An 18044-nucleotide genomic window follows, 5' to 3' on the forward strand; every position below is an offset into this window, starting at 1 on the left:
TGCTTTTTTTAAATGCTTTGCCCTCCACAAGCCTATATAGCCCACGACAGCCAAATAATAATGAATCATTTCATAAATAATGGGTTTAGGGGCTTATCGGGAATGAAGAGGCCGCTGCCGTGCTCTTATCTCACTCGGCCACATTGCGGCCTGTGTTCCGCTCCCCATACTGAGGGAGCGCGCTGGATGCAGCGTGGAATAACACACACACACACACACACACACACACCACACACACACACACACACACACACACACACACACACACACACTGCTCCACAACTGACAGAAAAAAAAAGAAAAAAAATCCTCAGACATGGATGACCCACTCACAAAATGGCTCCACTTACAGAGTAACATCAACAACACGGCTGGGACGGTAAGCGCAGAAAAAAATGCATCTCTTCTATCAAAACGACCTTTTCACCGTTTCTAAACGCGCTAATTCGAATCCGGCGTCTAAAATTTAACGGAGCAACGCGCGATGCATTTAGCCTGTTTCTGATATTGCGCGATCGGTGAAGGCTGAGCGAGCTGTGACAACGGATGCGGGGCCTATTTTAGAATTCCCAGGAATTAAAGTGTGTTTTTTAGATATATATTGTCGGTCTGTTGATCGTAATAATATTTTTCTGGCATTGTATTTTATAAAAATTCCGTCGGTGCCCCAAAAAAACGCGTAATGTGTCAGACCTTTGGGGATAAAACATTTCCGTGGTATATGTGATTCAACTAAAGACAAAATAAATTGAAATCTAAAAATCCGCGATACTAGCGCTAAAATAACCGACAACGATGAAGGTTTCCGGGACCCAAAAAGCATAAAAAGGAAGATCTTTCGACGACAAATGGCTGTGTTGGTGTCGTTATAGGCTGCCTATATGCGTCGCGGAATTTCACTATGGATCATTCTTATACTGGAAATTGGAATTTGCAATGCGCCGATATTGTTTTACAGGCGTTTCTCAACGATGTTAACGGTCCGAACTGCGCTGAAGGCCGAGCGGGTGCAGATAAGGGATGATAAAGACGCATGCAGAAACAAGATACACCTGACGGCCAGTGCTGAAAATATGTCCCCATATATAAATCGTATTAAGTGTTCAAGGAGATTTCAAATAAACGAATAACGAACGCTCTAAATACGCACTTAACCTTCTGCATTTGAAAATTGGCAAGAATTCAAAACGCAATATTGATTTTTTTACCCTATTTTTAAAAATACCAAATTCGTGTTTGCATTTCTTTACATATAATCTTTTTATTTATTTATTTATGTTTGCTTGTGCGCGAGAAAACAGGCTACGCGGGTCCGCTCGCTCTAATTATTTTAATACTGATTAATTAATACGCGTAGTGCAATATTATGAGCTACTGCATTTATGAAGATGCATCGACACGTTGCTATGATGGATTAGGCTAATTAATCGTGGGAATTATTATTTAGGACGCGTTGGACTCCAGAGAGTGACAGTATAAAAATGATGGAAAAACGGCAGCCGGAGCTTTGTCCTGGAAGCCCTGACGCAGAGTCCGGTCCTGGAAAGCGAGAGGACGCTGCCATCATCTCCAGACAGAACGGATGCAAGGAGGACGAGGAGTCAAAGAGGGAGGAGGGAGACAAGGAGGGGGGAGGGCGCTTCAAGGGGGATGAAGAGACGGATGACGTTCCTCTGCAGAACTCGAGCAATGGGACCAGCATCAGCATCATCATCAACGGCGTTACCAAGGAAACTGCCTCTCACAACGCCCTTGACCTGAAAAGGGAAGTGCCGGTGATCGAGCTCTCCAGGAGAGACGCTATAAAAGCAGTGGAGCAGAGGACTGAGAGCCATTTGGTGCCGATTACGGAACTTCGCAGACCCCCACAGCTGCCGCTCCCACCGCAACAACGAGACGACGCTCGAATGGTCCAGCTGAGTCCAAACGCGTTCCCTGTCCCGGCCCGGGCGATGCTCTACAACTTGGCGCAGCCTCTCGCCGCTATCAACAGGTAAGGGGGGTAGGGGGGTTCTTACGTGATTAAAGCACTTTTTATATGATCTATATAATGCTTAGTGTACAGTTGAAAATATGATGACCGTTAATCTGCTCTATAGGCCAGATTATCATAAAAAAAATTACAGCATTATATTTTGTCTGTGTGTGTGTGTGTGTGTGTCCATAATGGGAGAATTATGGGTTATAGTTTCATCCACTCCGTGCGCATTTTCTGTTTTCTCTGTCAAAAGTCTCGGAGGGGAGTCGGAGCAGTACAGCATGTACCCCAGCAACAGGGTAAAACGCCGCCCGGCGCCTTATGAGGTTGAACTCGACGAGGGTAGGCGCATTTTAGATCTTTATAAGTATGGTAAGATGCACTTCTGCTGTGTTGTCCTTCTGCCAATATAGTCCTCTGAGCATCCACTCCTCATCTCCATTGTCATTCATCCACTGACACGGACCTTCTCTGTAGCTAACCTAAGAGTTGCAGAACATGCTATGACCAAAAAAATCTTAAGTGTTTAACCCAGCCTAATTAACGGCATAAATAAATGCTGCGATCTGATCGTCATATACCTTCTTGCCATCCAATGAAGCTCATTCCTGGTGGATTCAGGCTCGATTTCATTTGCAGCATCCCTTCCGCTGCTGCCCACTCACTGCCATATACATGGGTGGAGGATGGGGCTGCTGCTGCCTTCATGCCAAGGTTTTTACTGCAGAGTGGGCTGAAGGATTAAGATAGACTGGGTGTGTTCCAAGGGCGACAATAGCTTGGAAGACACCATTGTTAGGGTGGAGGATGTGACTACCTGCATTGGGGCATTTTATCATACCTAAATAATTTTTAAAAGTATGTAAAATGCAAAGTACCCTTGTCCTGTCAAGGGGTTTGCCAAAATTGTGTTTCTTGACTCACATTTGCATAAGAATTGGAATGCAGCATGTTGCAGAGATTTTTTTCCATCCCTTCAGTGCCTACTAAAGGAGTCTAGGGTTAAACACCTCTTTTTTCCTGCTACTACTTTCATTTTTTTCTTGTGCATTTTATGCTTTACATTATTAAAACTACTTCAGCTCTGCATCTTATGTGTGCCGCTACCTTCTCTCCTCACTCACTCCACATCACCTGTTTGTGTTTCTGTAGCCGGCCAGCCAAAGATTGTACGTCGCATCTTCACCAACAGTCGGGAACGTTGGCGGCAGCAGAACGTGAACGGGGCCTTCGCGGAGCTCCGTAAGCTCATCCCGACTCACCCTCCAGACAAGAAGTTGAGCAAGAACGAAATTCTGCGGCTCGCTATGAAATACATCAGCTTCCTGTCCAACCTCCTGGAGGACCAAGATGGAGGGAGGAACGTTAGCAGCACCACTGATGGGGAGACCGGGCTGATGGTTGGGGCGCATGAGGTGGGCCCTCAGGGCGGTCCACATCAGGACAGAGTGGTGGGTTTGGCCAGGGACGATATCATGGAGACCATGTCGCCTGGCTCCAGCTGTGGGAGCCTGCCTGACGGTGACGCAGATGGCAGCCCTGAGAGCTTTATGGAGGACCAGGACTCGCCTCCAGCTCCGAGGACTCTAACAGCTTCACGCGGGCCCCCGCTTCATCTGACTACCAGGGATCTGAGACGCAACGGACGGCCTTTAGATGGTTCCAGTCGCCGATAATGCTGATGCCAAATGATCACAGGTGCAAAAACCTTGAGACTGAAAGAGAAATCCGTGGAGGACTAAGAGAAGCAGTCAGTGTCGGGAAGCGTTTCAAGCTCTGTAGAGTTTGAGTCAGCGGTATCCTGAAATGGATCACGCGTACGTTCCTGTCTCCGCACCACACCCGGGGCTTCACTAGATTGTTGATCGGTTGAGTTGAATCCAACAAAAGACTTGTAAATTCTGCATGTCTGATGTCTCCGACTTGCCTGCAGATCCTGAAGCCCAAAGAAATTCAAAAAAACGAGACACACAAAAGGAAATCACGAACAGAACGTGGGTGAGGTCAAATTAAAAACAAAAGATCACACAAGAGACAAAGATCATGGATGGTTTAACCATTACTTCATTACTCAGCCGGCAGAATAGATCCAACACTCCTAAAATAGTTACAAAATAGCATTGAATAAAGCTTCCATATTTATGCCCAGAAGTGTTAAAACAATAACACAATAACAGCCTTTACTGGAGGCTGTAAATGAACCAACTGGACCAGTCTACACAGATGCACAGGTATTGTAAATAGCAGTATACTTTCACCGAGCAGCATAACAACAGAGATTTCCAGTTCAAGTCGCGTAGTTTAAGACATACTGTAGCGTGTTTGTCAGTGGGTTTACGAGCAAAATAAGTCTTCTTCGAGACAAGTAACAGCGCGGTGGGGGAGATGAAATGAACGCGGTGCCATTTTTACTTATGTTACACATTGATAATGAGAAAATGATACCGGATGTGAGGAAGGACACTGCTGGGGAAGAGTATATATATATATATATATTTGAAAAGCTGCGGAGGTACAAGAAATGCTTTTTTTTTTCTTTTTTAAAGTGTACAAAACACGAGTCATATAATAATAAGAGTGACTCTTATGGTCTTTTTCATATGAATGTTTGAGTGTTTGTTTTTGTTTTTTTTAACTGTAACGCAGTTGTAGTTTAGTGAGGTACATAAACAGACCCTTTTATTGCCGCATTTAGCAGACACGGACGCACGCACACACACACACACACACATATACATACACATGCACGCACACTCAGTGTTAATAACATAAAAACAAGAAGAAGAAGAAACACCAGCAGTTTTCCAAGACATGAAGTGTTGCTGTTGCTCACTGTTGTTGGTTATTCTGCTTTTTCAGCAGAACATGTCCTATATTGGTACCTTTGGTAACTATGGTATTTTATGAACTGCGGTAAAGGGACATTGTACGTTTGGTAATATTGTTGTATGATAGTTGTACCTATAAATATATCCAATGTTAAATTGATGAATTTTATACAAAAAAAAACCCAAATAAAACTTGTCTTGAAGTCTTTCTCTATCAATCAATGTAGAACTTTAGTCCAGCTCAAGTTCCCCCCAGTTAATTATTCTGCACTAGAAATATGACAATCATGCCCTGCTTCACTTTTACCACTTACACACAAACTGCACAACAATCCCACTCTTTCCCACCTCATGATAGGCTTTAAACCACAACCTGTAAATGTTCCCCCAAGAACACTGGAATCCTCACTTCCTCTCTACAAGTGACAACTTCCTGTGGAGTTTTACATGCCTCAGTGACCTCCAGGATATCCTGCCATTGTGAAAGTGCTTCTGACAGAATTTGCTGCGTTAGTCTGCGCATATAATGCACAGCCATATTGGTTGAAAGTCTGAATTACTCCCATGCAATCAGAAGTTTGTCACCCTGTAAAGGTTTGTTAAGTTTGCAGCATACTTTTCTGGAAGCGTTTCCATAACTGGCAAACCGGTACATCTATCGGGAGCTCTTATAGGTTGTTTTTTTTTAAGGAAAAAGAGAGGTTAAAAAAAAGATTATAATTACTTCCAGAGAGCCTCAGAGACATCCAGGTGTTTGGAGACCTCTTGTGAGCTCTGCTGTCGCTGTGCAGGCACTGACTCCAGGGGATCTCTGCCCAACGTTTACCTTCTCCAAAAACACACATCCTCAAAAAAAAATAATAGAGGGATACAGGGAGTGTTTATGAGCAATTGAAAGGAAGTCAATAAGAGCAGTTTTTGTGTGTGTGCGTGCATGTGGGAGCGTGTGCGTGCATGTTTATCAGCTCAGTGCAGATGGGTGGCAGAGTGGCTCTTGCAGCCAAATGATTCACTATGCTAATGAGTTGTTATCTGCGGTGCTGCAGGAACAATATACTGTCTTTCTCACAGTGGGAATCCAGCCTGGCGGGAGCAGATTACACTGCACACACCGCCAAGGTAGTTATTTATATTTTCATACAGAGTAGTGGGAAATACAAAAATGCACACACACGCATCAGTGGGCCTATAAACAAACAGGCAGAATTACATCTAACACACACAGCCTCACACTTACACACCAGCGTCCACAGTAGCACACATTAAAGGAGAATTTATAGTGGATATTTGCCCTTCATTAGATGAAGCTGTCATAGGCTATCCCTTTGAACTGGATTTGTGTGAGTTTTCTTTAATGTCCTGCATAAAATGTACATGTACCCTGCTAAAGTTGAATTTCTTATCACACCGGGTGTTTGTTCCGGGTCTTTTTTTAGATGACCTTTCCTGAAAAAATAATATTCCAATTCCCATGCAAGAAGTCTTCCCTCTCTGCATTTAAAAAAATGCAACATTCACAAATTCTGTACATTTCTAACTATTTGTAGATGTTTTGTTATTAATATATGCAACAGGCTTAAATTCAGAATCTAAGGAAATGTCAACCCTTAAAATGTAAATTTGAAAGACACCTGCATGCCAATAACAATTGTTTAGTACATGCATGAGGAATTTCTGTAATTAATAGTGTAAAACCTTTAAGTTCCCCCTTAATGGAGGTAAAATAAAGCATATTTACTCAAGAATATAGATATAGTAGAAATCACATATGTGGTGTTGATGAATGGGGAGAAGATTTGGATCCACACTGCTATAACATAAAACGACATAATAATCTAATAAAAATGCTATCATTAACTATGACACAAATAATGATATACAATTATTTTTTTGATAAAGGGCCTATCTTTTATACTGTATTTTCTAATCTAAGTCTCTTTAAAAACCGCAGCTATCTTACCCCCTCTAGTGGGAAATTGGTGTAATTGAATATTTGATATTTTCTGATAGTACTCATTAATGGGTTGAAAATTGGTCTTGGTCCTAAGGAAATAAATTAATGAGTCATCTAATTCAAGCAGGGTTCTTTTAATGCATTTTACAAATTGTTGAACGCAGCACGATAACTGAAGAGAAGAGAGCCCCAAATGTCTTAAAATACAGTAAAGCTGGCAAAGCATTCTGTCTGATTAGCGTGACAGCAGAAGCAAAAGAGCACTATTAAGTCATTTAACTTCAAAAGTGGGACAAGCTGCAGCTGTGGTCTTTTCATGCAAGGTCACAGATTTACAATGTCTGGATAAAGTAGGAATCCAGAGAAAGTGCTGTCATCCTCGCTGCTGGAGTAAACCCCATTCCAGTCTCTCAGCGTCTCCAGCCACACCCGGTCGCCTTCATTCAGATGCAGCAGCGCGAGATTGGATGCCTGATCAATGTCCTGGCCGTACAAAGAATCCCTGGTCCGTAGCTTCCTTATGCCATTAACCACTAAGGCGGCACGCACAGGCCGGCTGCGCACAGTGATGTGGTAACTGAATAAGTACACTCCTGGGTAGGTGACATTGAACTTGTTTAGTGCCGGGTCCCAGTGGCCTTCCCCATTGTAAAACACCTTATCAAACTTCACAGGCAGATTGGGGGGAGGGAAGGATCTGCTTGGAAATAAGCCCACACTGAAGGCTGAGCGAACCGGCTCCAGGCTCTCACCTGGGGAGCCTTTAAGCCCACGAGGCCCACGTACACCTTTAGGTCCCCGCTCCCCTCTCATTCCTGCCATGCCCCTGGCTCCTGGAGGTCCCGGTGGCCCTCTAGCACCACTGTCCCCCTTTGCTCCCGGAGGCCCAGGCTCCCCTCTGGCTCCCTTTTCACCATCAATTCCCCTCAGACCTGGGGGACCCATCTCGCCCTTAAAACCAGGCTTATCCTTCTCACCTGATACACATTCGCAAGAAAGTCCTTGTTCTCCTTTTTGACCCTTTGGTCCTGATAACCCCGGGGAGCCATCTTGCCCAGGGAAGCCGCCAGTCCCATTTAAACCTGGCCGTCCTCTTTCTCCTGGGTCCCCCTTTGGACCACTGAAGCCACGTTCACCTTTCTCTCCCTTGGGCCCTTGGTCACCTATAATATATATGCAGATTGTTTTCACATTAATTAATAATTTATGTTAAATACGTACTTAATTTAATCAAATCAATGTGTGAAATCAGACAATCTTAGATATTCTATATATTCTATAGCTCATGCCTGTTTCTCCTTGTTTTCCTGGGATCCCCGGGGCACCAGGATCACCCCCCAGTCCTCGTCCACCTCTTTCACCTATGGCAGTTTTGACAAAAGTTGCGTAGGAAATGACATCCACAAAGTACAAAAAAACAGTGTCTTGGAATAAAGGAGAGAAGGTCAAAGCAAGGGGAACAGAGAGACACCCCAACCTCTGCTCTTAAGCGCTGTTGTACCTTTGTCACCGTTGAGCCCTTTGGCTCCAGGTAGCCCTGCTGGTCCAGGGGGTCCTCTGGGCCCAGTTTCTCCCTTCTGTCCTGGCAACCCTGTTAAAAGAAAACAATACTTTGGAGAGTTTTGACACAAAAATGTAATTTTTCCTGAGAACATTAATCCATCTTACCCAGAGGGCCCCTTTCTCCAGGTGACCCTGGGGGCCCTCTTTCCCCCATTGGTCCCACGATTCCCTTTACCAGTGGGCAACATTCACAGACGTTAAAGAAACATTCGTTGTAGTCAACGGTGTAATTCTCAAGGTTGTTTCCTGGGGGTGCGATGGCGTCCACGTGGAAATCGGTGGGATAAGTGTCGACGGCGTAAGTTGTGCTGTCTGTGGGGGCGAGGGAGTGCGCGTCTAACATGACCTCCGTCGTCTCATCCGTGTGCATGCTGGAAAAGGACGTCGTGGCGGCGGCCTGTACGAATCCTCCGCCGCCTGCCCCGCCGCTGCCACCACCCCGTGGGGGCTTTTTGGCGCTCTGAGGTTTGGGCCAGCGCGTAGCTCTGCCGCTGGCGGTCAGAACGGCCATCGACGCGACAAGGGTCAGGAGGACTAGATGCACGGAGGACATACTGGAGGCTTCCACACAATTCAGAAGGAAAGACAGAAGAAGTGACAGATATGATGGCAACACAGTAGATAAAACTGAGCTACACCTGCGTATTACCTGCTGGTATAGACGGCGTTCGCTCGTTATTCCATCCCCTTCAGCCAGTGATCGAGGCGCCCTTCTTCTTTTTATTCTCTTGGCTGCCTGATGTCGCCGTGAAACAACAAAAGACAGAAAACACCAGGGTTATTAAGAGGCAGGTGGGCTGGGGAGAACAGATTACATGACTCCTGAGGGATATGAAATAAAGCAGGTAATAAACAAGGAAACACTTTATGCTTTGTGACATAGGATATGAATCCAGGACCCAGGAGTATGCACATGGCTGCAGCTTTGTTCCCACACGCACTTTGTATGCATAAAGATGTCTGCCGAGCATGTGCATGCATACATTATAAACAAAAGCTTACGGTTTGTCGACGGTGAATGACAACTTAGTTGGGAGCTGCCAGGTACAAAACCTTTGGATAACCACTCTGTCTGGCACGGCCACAAAGCTGGAAATGGATCGCCGTGAAACCGACGGGACAGGGATGGATGTCCAGAAACAGATAGGGTGGCAACTTTGATCCAAACTTTCCTTGACCTAACTAGGCAAAAGAGACCGTGGCTCCATGGAACATAGTGTTGCATATGCATGTCAAAATATGCAAAGGGGGGGAAATAAAATTCATTTAGAATAATTAAATACCACATATAAGCTGAACAACTTTAAAACGGTGCGTCATAAACGTAGAAGACAAATGGGGGGGCGTGTGAAAAACGGTGAAAGGAATTCAACTCTTCAGAGTTGTGCATATATTAGGATCTTTATGAACTGAGCACAAATTAACCCGCAAGAACGTGATACTCCATTAAGCCACTAGATGGTAGAAAGTGATTCGACGCGATAATAATGGGGGCGCGTGCGTGTGCGCGTGCGCGAGATATATTTCTGCTTCAACAATATTTTGCAATCCTTTGCGATGATTTCACTCTCACTCTGATATGATGCAGAGAGATAGAAAGAGAAAGCGAGAGCATATTTGGCTTACTTTAATAATACGGTATACTATGTCGCTCCATGACGTCATCATTAGAATTAGCAGTAACCGTCAGAGACCTTTGCAACTGCGCACTGCTCGAGCATGTAAAGTGCCCAGATTACAGCACCTTAGTTCCGCTAGGTACTTTCAAAATAAGATTCTCATTAGTAAAATACCGCTTCGAGACATCGGCGGCACCTGACCGGTTTCGCTTTATTGCGAAACTCGTGGACCACTTCCGGTGATCCTCTTACGGTACTTGATTACGCTAAAACACGAGACAATCTGGGCGAGAAATGCAGCGATGATGCGGAGACAGAAAGACTCGTACCTGAGTGGAGAAACGCGGGAATAAAGGAGACATCTCGTAGTTACGTCGTCGCTTTCTTCCAATGTCTCTCTCCGGTGCTGGTCTATCCCAGAAAGTTCGTCACCCAGCAATGGGATGTAGGAGGTCGCTTCAACTCAGACAGTCCGCTTGCAGCTGTTCCGAGAGCCGAAGATAGGACAAAAACATCCAGCCGCGTCGATGAAGGTGGCCTGCCCGCTTTTGTTCTGCGCCTCTCGGTCCGGTGTCCGGCAGCCAGCCGCCCATCGTGCGTAAATCCAGCTTGACTCGAAGGCGGGCCTGTGAAATACACCTGGAAATGCTGCCTGGTTCCTCCGTCGCGGCAGGGAATCGATTTCTGTAGAGTTCCGTGTTGCGGATGGAGTGAATTGTGCAGAAGAGGGGAGAGACCGACTGCAGTTTGTTTGCGTGTGATGATAGGAGACACAATGACGCTTCTGTCTCTTCTGGGTCGGATCATGCGTTATTTTCTCCTCAGGCCTGAGACGCTGTTCCTGTTGTGCATCAGCCTGGCGCTGTGGAGCTATTTCTTCCACACCGACGAGGTGAAGACCATCGTCAAATCCAGCCGGGATGCCGTGAAGATGGTGAAGGGGAAGGTGGCGGAGATGATGCAAAATGATCGTCTGGGAGGCCTGAACGTCTTGGATGCAGAGTTCTCGAAGACGTGGGAGTTCAAGAACAACAACGTGGCCGTGTACTCCATACAGGGGAGGCGAGATCACATGGAGGACCGCTTCGAGGTGCTCACAGACATCCTCAACAAGAGCCATCCGTCTATATTCGGGATATTTGACGGTCACGGTGGAGAGGTAGGCAGAGATGGTGGGTGGGGGGACACTACTGAGAACCTCCTCAGCATCCGTTTATGCTCATGTGAGGAGGTCGCTTTTTGCACCAAGGGTTACATCGTAATAAAACTTGTTAGGCAGCACCCATGCCCCCCCACCCTCATCATTTTATCCTTTTGGGTCAACACCTCTACTGTTGTCACTCAGACACTTGACTTGGGGGTGTTGGGAGGTCTTAAGCAAAGGGTGTGTGTGACTTGGTCCACATCATTCCAATCCATTGTGTTGGTTTTGCCATGGCTGCAACCAGACCACATGTTCTGGGCTCCCATCTGGCTCCCCCATCTGTCACCACCCTCCTCCAGTGTGTGTGTGTGTGTGTGTGTGGGAGAGAGAGAGAGAGCCCCTGCCCAGTGTGCATTGATTACTGACTTTTTTGAAAACAGATATTAGCAGAAGGCATGTTGAGAGTCTTTCCAGTTAGCTGAGGAAAACCTGCAACTTTTAAGCTCTTGTGGTCTATGATGAAGTAACATCACATCTTTCTCTATCTTTGTATAATATTTGCACAGGTAAAATGTGTTTGTGAGCTGCCTCTAATTTAGGTTACTGGGCAATCGCTGACAAACAAGAAAACCTTTTTCTCCTCCTCAACAAATATTTACTTGTTCCTGTTGTCATGTCAAGTGTTTTTTGCTCGCTCCTCCCCTTGCCTTTAGAAATTTCTCTTTTTCCTGTGTGTTCATTTTCTGTTTGATTCAGTCATTCTTTTTATTTTTTTGCCCCTAAACCAGTCAAAAAATGTAGTCACTTTAGCTATCAACCACCGAAAGTCAGTCGTCAATACTATGTTGAAAACAGATTAAGGAAGTTGTTACATAAAGAAAAAAATCAGTCACTATAGAAACTAATGCATGCATTTATACCCTGATGGTGCATCTGAGTGCAGTTTCCTGGGTTATCTAGGCAGGATCTCCCCCCCCCCCCCCCACACACACAAACACAAACACACAGAGTCAAATTAAAGGACTTCAGCCAAACCAAATATGTGCAGATAGGGAAGGCAGTCTCTGGCAGTGCAGTGTTTCTGGTCCTGAAAATATGCAGGGAATTTCTCAAACTCCATCTCCCCCTTTCCTCCATAAAGTCACCATGCACCATTTCTTGATTTACTGTGGGTTTTCACTGGCCTCCATGCTCCTCTACTGTATAAATTTGAATTTATGGCAGGTTCAGCATTTTTTATTCATCCATAAAAACCTCAAGCAGTGAAATATTGGAGTCATTTAGATGCACTGGCATTTTCAGCTGATTAGAATTGGAATTACATTTCTCCCGATCATCTGTCTCTCTCTTGCTCTCTCTACCTCTCTCCCTTGCTCTATTTCCCTCTCTACCCCCCCCCCCCTCTTTCCACTTACATAAATAAATGAGTACACTTGTCAAGCAGCAAAGGAAGTAGGAAGAAGGAAGGGAGTGGCTGCACCAGTGGATGCAGAAAACAATACAGCTAGCTTTACTGGGGTTTTTAGCTAAGCTAGCAGTTACTAATCACATGCATGAAATGAAGAACAGAAAGCTTTTGGAATAGATCTCCTTTGTACTACACATTTGTACTGCAGTCTTGCTGCATCTAACTGGATTTATTACTCCAAGTGCTACAAACTCTCTTGATGATATGAAACATAATTGAATAAATTTCTATGGTTACAAGGGTGCAAACACAGATTGTATTTGACAGCATTAACATAATGGGCATTTTGGCAGCGAAATTAAGGTTTTTAATTTTGTAAATTATTGGAAGTGCTGCAGTCAGTTGAGGTTTTGAATGTTTTGTATGAATTTGAAACTAGATTATCTCCAGGCGCGCTACCTTTGACTGCCTAAACATTTCTGGCTCTCTGGGAATCCTCTAGGCTGCAGCAGATTACGTGAAGGCCCACCTGCCGGAGACCCTGAAGCAGCAGCTGCAGGCCTTGGAAAAAAGAGAGGGCGGCCTGTCTCACGCCAGCATTCTGGAGCAGCGCATTCTCAGTGTGGATCGGGAAATGCTGGAAAAGCTCTCCGCCAACCATGACGAAGCAGGTTAGCTCTCCAACTTTGTTGCGGGTAGAAGTTCAGTAGAAACTTCTTTTTAGCTTGTATGGTTTATTTTGCTTCTGATGTTGAAAAAGGGCTTAAAAAGGACACTTAAAGCCTACTTGATATTGTTAAATGTTGCGTTCAAGGGCACCTACCCGAGCTGTGGAGCTGTATGAAATCGTCTCATCACACTCCCAATGTTGGGTTCAAAATGTTCTTTCTACATATACTCGCATGCAGAAACTGCCTGTCTGAAACTTAGACCTACTTTAACTGCCTGCGTAAGAGAGCTATCGTTGTGATTGATATTAAGACAGATGTGCCTGCTGTTGGAATGTTCCGTTCCAATTTCTAGACCAGGCATGGGCAAACTAAGGCCCGGGGGCCACACGCGGCCCGTTAAACGTTTTAATCCGGCCCGCCAAACTTGAAAAATTAAATGAATAAACCTTGTTAATGTTATATTTTCACTGCAATTCTGGTGTTTTCCCACTAGAAAAAAGACAGTCAGGAGGAGAGTGATGGTGATATCCTGAAGGATAACAGAACTTTCAGTGCTTTAAAATAGAAATGGTTATTAATTTTTTTTTAAAAGGCACATTTTATTCATTTGATTTTAAGTGTTTTAAGACTCATTCCAAAGTCAGATATTTTGTTGTAATGCTTCTCTTCATTTTCATTTGAAATTAAAGCACATGTTTTCTCCATATCCCAAGATGTGTATTTTTTCTCCAATGAGGTGAGGTTACCAAAGCACTCCATCCATCCATCTGCTCCTGGTCCGGCCCCTTTGTCAAATGTTAGAACCCATTGTGGCCCACGAATCAAAATGTTTGCCCACCCCTGTTCTAGACATATAGTTCTGCTTTTGTCTGCGAACACTCCACCCGAATCTGATATCAACATCAGCACCTCTGTAGATCACACTGCAGACCTGTGGTTACCCTTGCAGCAAGTAAAACAAGAGTCTCCGTCTCATTCCCCTGAAGGCAACAACACGGGGCGAAAACTAATCCTTTTCTCCCTAACACCCATGTGAGGTTGCTCTGCTGGAACATTAGGCTGCTGCACATGGCTGCCTCACTGAGGCTGATCTAATCTATAATTAATGAATGGAGACCAGACTCGGCAGTTTTCTTGCCTGTTCTATATGTTTTGGCCTGTTCTCTTTGATTTATGTAGTGTGTCAATCAGCATAAACTATGGCAAACTATGCTTACTTTTTCTGCACAATACCTGCACACAGTCCAAAAGATGTCATTTATTTTCTCACTGGGTTACGTTGAAGGTGTTCTTATGCGCCTCTGTTATCCTCCTCATTCGTAGCTTTCCCTCTCCCTTGGCAGGAACAACGTGTCTGGTGGCGCTGCTGTCAGACAGGGAACTGACGGTGGCGAATGTGGGAGATTCTCGCGGGGTGCTGTGTGACAAGGATGGGAATGCGGTCGCACTGTCACATGACCACAAGCCCTATCAGCTCAAAGAGCGAAAGCGGATCAAGAGGGCAGGTAGGCGAGGATTTTGACTGCACTTGTGCTTGGATAGCATCTGTTGGTGTATTCTGGAGCAGCAGTTTGTTCAATAAAGTGCTGTTAAAATGATTAAAATTTAATAGTTCATCAGGTTTTATCATTTATATCTTTGAATCCAGGGGGCTTCATCAGTTTTAACGGATCCTGGAGGGTCCAGGGAATCCTGGCTATGTCCCGTTCTCTGGGTGATTACCCACTGAAGAACCTCAATGTCGTGATCCCTGACCCGGACATCATGACCTTTGACCTGGACAAACTGCAGCCAGAGTTCATGATCCTGGCATCCGACGGGCTGTGGGATGCGTTTAGCAACGAGGAGGCCGTCCGCTTCGTCCGCGAGCGTCTGGACGAGCCTCACTTCGGCGCCAAAAGCATCGTTCTGCAGTCTTTCTACCGTGGCTGTCCCGACAACATCACAGTCATGATAGTGAAGTTTAAAAGTGGCTCAGGAGGGGGGACCAAGGCCGGGGAGTAGGCCAGCATGAGACTTCGATTTTAGTCACACTTTTACTGCAGAAAAACAAGAATAAGTTTCCTTTTGAGGGTTTCTAATTACGTTAAGGGCATTTAAACACAGCATAAATGTCATAAACATCTGCCATCTTAGTGAATACAGACAGCAGAGATGCAAACATGCTAAACTAGAGGTTTCTCTTAACCAGCGCACAATATACTGTGACTGATCGACTGTTTGCTGCACGTGCAGGTGAGCGGCACAGCTCGGCTGGAGGCTGCAGTCAGTGCCTACTAAACAGTTACTGTGCAGCCACATGAATCCGATGAAAATGTAACTGATAAGTCGAGCATGTTGTATTAACCGACTGATGCTTTCGGGCGTCGCATGTGTTTGTGACAACGTTCAATGGGGAAACCTTTACAGATATGGTAAAAGAAAACCTTTGGTTCATCCAAAAGCGAAGTTCTGGGTCACCGACTTAATAGATTTGATTGATAGAAGTTGGAAGGAAAACAAATATGGCAAAAACAAAAGGGAAAGCTAATGAGTAAATGTCAAAAGAGGGCAATTTTAAATATTTAGGCAGCCTTTGGGTCTTAAAACAAACCTTGAGAGTCACCAGAAAACTGTAAATTCGGCAGAAAACAAGAATATGAAAGGCATGCATGAGTTGTGGCAACATAACGGCTGTTTTTATTGTGTTTGCCCAAAGTGGATGTGATTATCCCGCTGTTCAAAACATTTCTATCAAATCTGCTGTCCAAACTGAGAGTTTCAGACTGACACACTGTCTAGGACATGCAGTGCAATGCACATTTTAAAAGATTCGTCATCGTTTTTTTATAAACATTTCATCAGACCTTTGAGCCTATATAAAACAGTTATTATGCAGCCTAATTTGCTCGACCTGTGACCTTTTGCACTGCGGTTTTCTTTCCTCGCACCCATGCAGCACGCACATGAAACTTGGGGTGCAACCCTCACGTGCACTACCAGATGACACATGAGTTGTACATCCTGTAAACTAGTAGCTCTAGGCGCCATGATTGTGAAGCAACACTGGCGTCACTGACAACTGTGAAGGGCGGTCACAGTGAAACATACTTGAGACTCATATGTTCAACATTTGTTACTGTTGTTTCATGACCTTATCGCCATTTATCGATGCCTTTGTTTTAATTCATCTGTTTTCCTCGATGCCTTATTTATTGTTGGTGTCTGGCACATTTTTGCCAGCATTTAAATTCATTTTTCTTGTTCCTCAGAACTTGATTTCAGAAAACCGTCCATGCACAGATGAACATTGTATGATAAAAATCTGTATGTACAGTAAAAATATCAGTATTAAACTCGTACTCTCCTTAAAACGGTCCTCTCTGGGCTTTATTTGAATTGCACTTTATTTACACAGCATCTATGACAATCAAGGTTTTCCCCAGATGAGAAACCCTATGAGTCTGACCACCAAGTACCACCCTACTACCAATGGCCAGACAGATAAGGGGGGCATGCAAACACATTTGGTAAAGCATTGTCAGTGAAACCAGCTGAGAGAGACAGAAGCAGAAGAAAGGGTTATTAAACTGGTCTTGTATGACGCAGCCAACCCGTTTTCTCAGTTTTAAAGGACTTGAGTTTGCACTTTGCTTTTTAAATTCCACTTCCACTTCGACTCAGTTGCCTTGTAATTATACCAAAGTTATGTCTTCTCGTGTTAAGTGCCATTTTGCACATGAACCTTTGCTCTGGGATGCATTAATACGCACAATGTGCATACTAACGAAAGTTCTTTTCCTCTGATTGGAAAAGTCCCCTGGGCGCCCATTGGGCTTCACTGTAAAACTGTCCGTGATCAAATGAGTTGCTGAAATTGTTGGTGGGACACGTGACGTCCTCTTCATTTCTGGGATGTCTCAAACTACGCGCACAGCAGCTCAGCGCCTCAAGCCACCCGCACCGTCACAGCTCGGAAACTCCCAGTGATGCCAAGTTTAGTGACTGTCTGTGCCAGGTGGAGGGACTCAGAATAGCTCTGATGCCAGAAGCCAAATGCCGTGTCGCAACATGAAAGGCTGCCAGGCATTGCGCGCACGCATAGACTATGCCGCGTCATTTACTTTCGGGAACGTTGCATGATTTTAAATTTAGTCTGGCGCTTTATAAGTGAGACAAAGGTAGCGGCACAGGACACGGTTCATTGGATCGCACGGAGGAAGACAGTTTGTTTTCTGTTTCTTCAAAAGAGAAGCACGTCTGCAATCCAAGATCAAATATGGGACAACAAAACTCCAAATCCACCGCTGAAGAGCGAAGCATTTTGCACCACGACGGTGCAGTGGCCGAGTGCCAGAGAAAGGACGCTTGTTGCTCTCAAGCCTCCGTTTTCCACATGCAAAAGAAGATGAACAACCTTCACCATTCTCCCCGGACACGAGAGAAGTCAGCAGGCTATCCTTGGCCCCAGAGCCGCTGTGATGCCGGGGGGCTGGTGTACGTGGTGGACAGTCCAACCGGTGGCGTGTGGGTGAAGCAGGAGCAAAAATGGACTCGGTCTTGACGCCGATGAAGACACCGTCCATTCTGTGGAATTAATTCCAATCACCCCGCGATGCGTAACGCGGACGAACCTCTTGGAGGGTCTTGGAACGAGTGGACGAAGATGCCACAAGTTCCTAAACCGGGCGCGGCGCGCACTTTAAGATGGACTGTCTCATCGACGTGGAAGAGAGTGCAACTGTTTGCTGTATTTTATTGATTTAGCCTATATGAATCTTTAATAGGCCCAGCAGTTTCAGTTCGCACAGACCTGACTTCGGTGGTATGAAAGCAGTATTAGCCTCCATCATTCTCTCAGCAGAACTATTTGAAAGAACAACAAATAGAATTCGTATTG

General features: G+C 45.0%; 3 protein-coding genes and 1 long non-coding RNA gene across 7 annotated transcripts; 2 read left to right on the forward strand and 2 right to left on the reverse strand.

The window, feature by feature from the left end:
* The first annotated feature begins 210 nt into the window (after positions 1-210).
* Positions 211-5012, forward strand: tal1 (T-cell acute lymphocytic leukemia 1). 3 transcript variants are annotated; one of them, XM_057056011.1, is made up of 5 exons: positions 247-379; positions 959-1058; positions 1448-1993; positions 2232-2350; positions 3131-5012. In XM_057056011.1, the coding sequence occupies exons 3-5, from the start codon at positions 1482-1484 to the stop codon at positions 3652-3654; spliced, it is 1155 nt and encodes a 384-aa protein (XP_056911991.1). In that variant the 5' UTR covers positions 247-379; positions 959-1058; positions 1448-1481; the 3' UTR covers positions 3655-5012. The 3 variants fall into 3 exon arrangements, with proteins under 3 accessions (XP_056911989.1, XP_056911990.1, XP_056911991.1); XM_057056009.1 differs by lacking the exon at positions 959-1058 and having other exon boundaries at positions 211-379; XM_057056010.1 differs by lacking the exon at positions 959-1058 and having other exon boundaries at positions 212-379; positions 2232-2320.
* LOC130538446 (uncharacterized) lies at positions 2012-3131 on the reverse strand. Its single transcript, XR_008953884.1, has 2 exons — positions 2560-3131; positions 2012-2460 (listed from the first exon to the last, which is right to left on the reverse strand). It is a non-coding gene; the product is annotated as an uncharacterized LOC130538446 (long non-coding RNA).
* A 1866-nt stretch (positions 5013-6878) lies between the features above and the next one.
* otol1a (otolin 1a) lies at positions 6879-10200 on the reverse strand. Of its 2 annotated transcripts, XM_057056007.1 has the most exons (6): positions 9326-10200; positions 8973-9059; positions 8429-8884; positions 8262-8351; positions 8050-8121; positions 6879-7923 (listed from the first exon to the last, which is right to left on the reverse strand). In XM_057056007.1, exons 3-6 carry the CDS (start codon positions 8874-8876, stop codon positions 7085-7087), a joined length of 1449 nt encoding a protein of 482 aa, XP_056911987.1. In that variant the 5' UTR covers positions 8877-8884; positions 8973-9059; positions 9326-10200; the 3' UTR covers positions 6879-7084. The 2 variants fall into 2 exon arrangements, with proteins under 2 accessions (XP_056911987.1, XP_056911988.1); XM_057056008.1 differs by having other exon boundaries at positions 8973-10200.
* A 33-nt stretch (positions 10201-10233) lies between these two features.
* Positions 10234-16518, forward strand: LOC130538437 (protein phosphatase 1L). Its single transcript, XM_057056014.1, has 4 exons — positions 10234-11101; positions 12997-13165; positions 14509-14670; positions 14814-16518. The coding sequence occupies exons 1-4, from the start codon at positions 10703-10705 to the stop codon at positions 15167-15169; spliced, it is 1086 nt and encodes a 361-aa protein (XP_056911994.1). The 5' UTR covers positions 10234-10702; the 3' UTR covers positions 15170-16518.
* The last annotated feature ends 1526 nt before the right edge of the window (positions 16519-18044 follow it).

This window comes from Takifugu flavidus, chromosome 15, assembly GCF_003711565.1.
Source record: "Takifugu flavidus isolate HTHZ2018 chromosome 15, ASM371156v2, whole genome shotgun sequence".
Classification (NCBI taxonomy): Eukaryota; Metazoa; Chordata; class Actinopteri; order Tetraodontiformes; family Tetraodontidae; genus Takifugu; species Takifugu flavidus.